Source organism: Phragmites australis, chromosome 4 (assembly GCF_958298935.1).
Source record: "Phragmites australis chromosome 4, lpPhrAust1.1, whole genome shotgun sequence".
Classification (NCBI taxonomy): Eukaryota; Viridiplantae; Streptophyta; class Magnoliopsida; order Poales; family Poaceae; genus Phragmites; species Phragmites australis.
The window spans coordinates 27,341,449-27,347,775 of record NC_084924.1 but is presented as its reverse complement, the minus strand read 5'-3'; the positions used below and the strand labels follow the sequence as shown (position 1 = coordinate 27,347,775).

General features: G+C 48.1%; 1 protein-coding gene across 1 annotated transcript; it reads left to right on the top strand.

Moving 5' to 3' along the window:
• The first annotated feature begins 1,171 nt into the window (after positions 1–1,171).
• On the top strand, positions 1,172–1,937 carry LOC133914290 (E3 ubiquitin-protein ligase Os06g0535400-like). Its single transcript, XM_062357410.1, has one exon. The coding sequence runs from the start codon at positions 1,214–1,216 to the stop codon at positions 1,679–1,681; it is 468 nt and encodes a 155-aa protein (XP_062213394.1). The 5' UTR covers positions 1,172–1,213; the 3' UTR covers positions 1,682–1,937.
• The last annotated feature ends 4,390 nt before the right edge of the window (positions 1,938–6,327 follow it).

The following is a 6,327-nucleotide window of genomic DNA, read 5'->3' as shown; positions in this document are numbered from 1 at the left end:
CAATGCATAGTATCTATGTGTGATGTATGTGTAACTTTTCATGACCAATTGTTAAATAGAAGAACACACTTTAAGAGCACTAGCTTTCCACCAATTGTTCGACAGACTTTTAGCTCTTAGCTCCACGTCAGTTTTTAAGTTTGTAAGCTAAGATAAAATAGTTTAAGTATGTATTTTTATATTAAAATAAAATAAAATAGCTCATTCAAACATTTTCGGTGTATTCATCCGAGCTCTAGTTACGAGAATTCTTAGAGCGGAGCAATACAAACATATCCTATATTTGTTGGTTTCTAGCTTTAGGATATTGTGCTTAGTTTGATTTTCCTGAAGAAACTAGCTCATTCTCTATTTTCGTTAACTACTCTGTCACATCATCTTTTATCCTATATGAACGTCTAATTAATACCTAAGAAACTAGCACTAAGAGCGGCCTAACTAGCGCATTAGCGGATATATACATTGCAAGATGCTTGACCAGAGTGCCAAAGAAATGATAATATTGTCACATCGTTAAGCACTTGTATGTAAATTGTTCTCTCTAAATTAAATTGGTGTTTAAATAGACTCAACTACCCTGTTAGCACACCTTAAACATCTGAAACAAACTTAAGCACCTCTTCCTCCCGGACTCATCTGACGTGGTAGAAAAAATGGTTTTCTTATATAAGCACCATGTCTGAGCACTACTTCCACTGTACATGCCTTAGAGAGGCACTCCACCAATCGATGTTTATATTCCAGCCGTTGAAATTTAGCATGAGCATATACTTGACCCTAATAGCAAAGTGATTTCTTTATCATACTATACCACAGCATCTGAATTATTGGACAGGTGCAGGCACACATGACACACGCACATAATTTGCCTAATCATGCAACCAAGGATATCATGCATGTAACTAATGTAGCAAGCACCTTCAACGACCAGATCAGGTCGCTGATCGCTAGCTTAATGCGCATATATCCCTTTCTTTAAGCATCCGGAAAAGAAAGAAAAATGAAAGAAAGAATGGAAGGGCGTTGCTTTCATGTCGGAGCCTTTCGGTTGTGCGATGTGCTCACCTCACCCGTCGCTCGCGCGCGGGCTCGCGTTGATGCGCCCACGTCGCCCTCGTCTCTCGCGGATATATACGTGCGCACGCACCGTATGGTGCACCCACACCGGCACACGCACGCGTAGCGCCAGAGAGCAAAGAATCCATTCGCCGCAATGGTCATCGTGGGCGCCGCCGTGGCGGTGGCCGCCTGCGCGACAGTCGCGGCGGCGGTTCTTGCCCGGACATCGTCGTCGTCTTCGTACGACGACGGGAGAAACGGCGCCACGGTGGCGGTGGAGACGTCGTCGCCGACGACATCGCAGGAGTGCGCGGTGTGCCTGTCGGTGCTGGAGGCTGGAGCGGAGAGCTCGGACTGCGTGCTGTCGGAGTCGGCGGCGGTGAGGACGCTACCGGCGTGCGGGCACGGGTTCCACGCGGAGTGCATCGGCAGGTGGCTGCCGCTGCGCCCCGAGTGCCCGCTCTGCCGCCGCCCGGTGCAGCTCGCCGACGGCCAGACGGCCGCGAGGGCCGTAGCGTCATCGGCGACGGCGGCGCCTGCGTGGGCGCGGCCGGCGAGGATAGCGTGCGGCTTCGGCGACGGGAGGGTGGTGTGGACGCGCAGCCCGTCCGTGCAACAGTAATTGAATGATGATGCTATAACTTGCTTATGGTTTGGACTTTGAATTTGTTTTTTTATTATTGTGCATGAGGATTAGTGTAGCCTGATTATGATTGTCAGGGGGAAAAACACCTCAAAATTAGTGGTTGAAATGGGATAGTTACTTGTAGAAACCTAGGCGCAGGGCAGGAACGTACTGGCCAGTCGGTGGGGGTTTTTTTTCTGTCTGTCTGTCTGTCTGTTACAAATACTTGTGAAAGTGCATTACTAATTTCTTAGGATTGACTCTGGTCATGTGCCTGAAACTTTGTTATAATACCAGTGACTTCTCTCTGAACAATTGGATGGGATCCAACATCCAAATCCTCCTCTCTCTCTCTCCACCCCACTAAATATAATAATATAATCTAAACCTAACTGATACATTCCTCCTATCAACCCCATCAGTTGCTGCCAACACGCCTCCTCCCCCTTGCCCTCGTCGGCGTCCACCTGCGGCCGCTCCCCCACCCGTACCACCGCGGGAAGGAGCTACCAGCTCAAGGTGGCGTGGATTAGTGGGCTTCTCTTGTTTCCGCACATGATCTCCTTCCGATGGTCATGCGGTGGCTGATTTCGGGTGGTTGGAGTTGGGCCAAACCGTGACATCACAAAATTTAGAAAGTTGTTGGTCGGTCTTTGTATGGCGACCGCGTTACAAAGTTCATATGAATGCGAGGGCAAAGCAGTCGGGCCTAGCCCGAGGCAGTTCCAGTGGGCTACCCAAGAGACGCAAGCTAGCTAACGAATGGGGTTGGGATCTCACATGTCGACCCATTAGGGCCAATTCTTGTTGGGCATGAAAATGGGTGGAATTGTAGTGCACATAGTAATGTCAGGCCGAAAAGGGTCTGGTATTGTGATAGGACAATGCATGGAGACATATGCCTTTGTACTCTCTGTTTTTGTCCTCAAGAACCATCCTTTCTCTATTTTGTTTGAGCAGATCTAGGTACGCTTGCTGTTAGGTTGGGCCATTGCATGGGCCAAAAGCCAATTTGGTCTCGCAGCCTCCACCACCGGGATGTTACAAGTCGCATAAGGTGACCCAACAACCAAGTTTGCACACCCCATCCTCCATGAGCTCCCGCCGTCGACAAGCTCGCTCCGGTGAGTTAGGGGTTGTTGGGGTTAGGATTTTGAGTTAGGTAGCCGTCAAACTTAGAGGAATGGTCGGGGAGCGTACGCCGGTCGACGATGGTGGCGAGTTGTGGATAGTGTGATGAGGCGGCAAGGGCACCATCGGCCGTGGATGGTGGAGGGGCAAGGCACCGGGCACGGATTCGACGTCGGGGACACCGCTAGAGGCGGAGAAGGAGGGCAGTGCGGGGCAAGCATGACAAGAAAGAGAGGAGGTGTGGGCCAGAGGCTTGTAGAAGAGGCTTGTCAGCGTTAGATACAACGCTGGTTAGCAAGGAGGTGGCGGTTGTAACTCCCGGTGTTTTGCCTCTTTTCAAAATTCATAAAAATCATGCATAAAATGAATCATGCCGCTGGTTATTTTATTTGGTTCTTATTGGTACTTTGTGTTGTAGGATTTGAATTCAACTCTAATTCGTAATTCAAATCCTAACCACTATTTAAATTCCAAAATTTTCTCTTGTCCACGCCCTTGTCGGATTGAATCTTTTTCTTTTCTAAACCTATTCCTAAACCTCAAATCTATATCCTCTTGTATTCCTTATTCTCTAAAATCTTTCGGGCTTATTTCCTTTTGAATCCAAAGCCCCTAAATAATTTCCAATCTTTTCCTTTGTTCAAATCCATTTCCCTAAATTCCGTTCCAAATCCATTCCTTTATTCCAATCTATTCCCGGCCGAATTCTTTTTCATCATACCCTTCATGCGCCTAGCAGTGTGGCCCAACTCCCCTCCTTTCTTCTTGGGCTGAAACCCCTTTCCATCTCAAATCCCAGTCTTGCATCAAGTCCAACTCCTTTTCTATTCTTTTGCTCAAACTCTAGCCCGGCTTGGCTCTACAGCTCGTTTCCCTCTTTTCTTTTCTAGCTCTGCAGTCCAACAAGGCCCAGTTGGCCTCCTCCCTCTCTACCTGCGCACCCGCACCGCAACCATCAGCGGGCATTCAGCATTGGTGCCCAACCGAGCAGAGAGACGCCCCTCTCCCTTCCCGCTTTCCTATTTTCTCTCGCCTACGCGTGCGATCCGATCCTCTGTTCGACGTCTTCAACCTCGCTATGCGGCCGTAGCTGTCCAGCGCGGCTGAGTTTGGGCTAGGTGCAGTCTCTATATATGTTGCGCTAGTGCCGAGGAGCGCACCTGTTTGCTGCCTAAGCCGCCTGCGCGAGCTCTCGCCGTTCGGCCAAGGCATCTTGCCGCCGCCGCTTACCGTTGGCCCCATTCGCGCATCTCCAAACCACGAGCGGCACCGACGAGTTCATCATGTCCGGCTCACACGTTCCCCCTCGATTTCCTTGGTGAAAAACCCCATCTGCACACATCCGAGCTCGTGATCGCGCGCCACCGGCGAGTTCCCCATTGGACCGGGGCACTCCCGCCATAGTTGCCTGCTGCCGACCGCCGCCGAACGTCTCCGAGCCTATAGGCGTCGCCAGTGACTTTCTCATGCCGCGTAGGCTCAGTCGGCACACCATATCTGTTAGCATTAATTTTGACTAGCGTGTTTGAGTCCTTAGTGAATGCATGGTCCTGTTAGCTGCATGTACGCGAGTAAGATAGTACATGTGTTTGCGAGTCTTGCATGTAGTGTGTGCTAGTTTAAGCAGCATCACAGCATGGTCCACGTTAGTTAAAGTAGAGTCATTGGATTAAGTAGCTAGTGTATATACATGCATGCATGTGTGCATGCATAGTCAGCTGAGGTCAGGTTAGATGACCGATTCATGTAAATCATGGATCGGGATCAAGTTATGTATGTATTAGTGGTTTAAGAATAGTACTTAGTGGCTAGCGGTGTGTTGGGAGTTTAGCTTGTAATCAGGTTTGCATTGTTATATAAAGAGCAAGAGAAGAGACATGAGCTATGTGGGCAGCGTCGCAAAAAGTTTGTGTTGTTCTTGTGTGTGTGCGTTGACCACCAGTGAGAGAGGCAAGGCAAGAGGAGAGCCTGTCCGTGAGTGTTTTGTGCTAAACCCAAGAGTGATTAGAGAGAGGGAGCGATTCTTCCAACAATATCGGCCCAAGGGCCTTCCTGCGCACCAGCTCCCCGTTCAAACCCCGTGAACAAGCTCTCGCCTTTTGGCCGTGGCATTTTTGCTACCGCTGCTTCTGTTTCCTCGCCGCCGGCCAGACCCGTGCTCCTCGAAGCCAGAGACCGTTGCGGTTGAGCCTACCTCATCACATGCACACGATTTTGCACCTCGCCTCCCCTAGAAGAAGCGCACACACATCCCTGCTTTGAACCACCCCGACCACCATAGTTGGATCGAGTTGGAGCTACTCCAATACACCGCCATCGTCAAGGCTGGCACCGCCGAGTTCACCGCACCCATAGGAACCAGATCCGCCACTCCCCTGCCAACCTTGCTCCTCTCCGTGCTGCATTGGCGAAAATGGTGAAAAAAATATGGGCTGGAATTTCAGCACCACCTGAATGTAGTAATGGCGACGCACTGGCGAATTTTTTAGGGACACATTTTACTGTGTATTTGTCTTTTTCAACCTCTATCACAAATGTCTTGTCTCCTATGGTTCCAGTTGCAAACCACAGGAGATAGCGAGTATCTCACACAGCTACTTATTCGTGGGAGATAATAGGCGGCAATATATGATAATAGAATTGTGATGGCTTAGAAACTGTGTGAGATGAAGTTTTCTAAGCCATGTGAGATGAGCGTTTATGTGGTAGTGCTTGGCCATGGCGGACTGCAGCAAAGGGATACTAAAGAGCCCCGATGCTCTCTCTGTTTCCCCTCTCTGTTCCATCTCAATCTCTCTTTGTAACCGACTCTAGTCCATGGCTCATGGACCTAATTAAGAGTCTATTGACCCTTGACCAGGTCAACATAGACTGTTGACTTTGACCACTGATCGGTCCCACTTGCCAGTCATATAATATTTTCTTATTTTCCAATAATTATTATTAATTAACATAAATTAATTAAATTTGAGGAATATACTAAGAATATTCCTCCTCTTTTCATTTTGTGGAATTAACCTTCCAAATGAACTTTCAAAGCCTGTTTCAGCTTCGATTGATCCTTTCGCCTAAATTAACTAAAATCATAATCTATCCATATGCACTAGTTTGGTAATTCTTTGGAGTTTATTTGGTTCTTTGTTAGTTGTTCTTAGTCCTTTATTTGCTTCCATTGATAAATCACATTCACTAGATGAAGGAGAATTTGAGGAAGGACCTGAAGGCTCGAATTGTCGAAGATTAGTTCCTGATAATATCTATAATTAACTGGGCTAATTTTGAGATTAACGATTGAACACGAAGTGAGACACACGATGTAGACAGGTTCGAACCCCCGGTTGGAGTAATACCCTACATCATGTATGGATGATGATGTATATGTATCTCTCGAGTCAAACAATGTGTCTAGACCTATTACAGGGAGTAGATTGGGTCTAAGGTAAACTAAGGATGATGTCGCCGAGTATCTCCTATAGTCTTAGTGCTTGCGTCGAGTTGCAGATGTCTAAGTT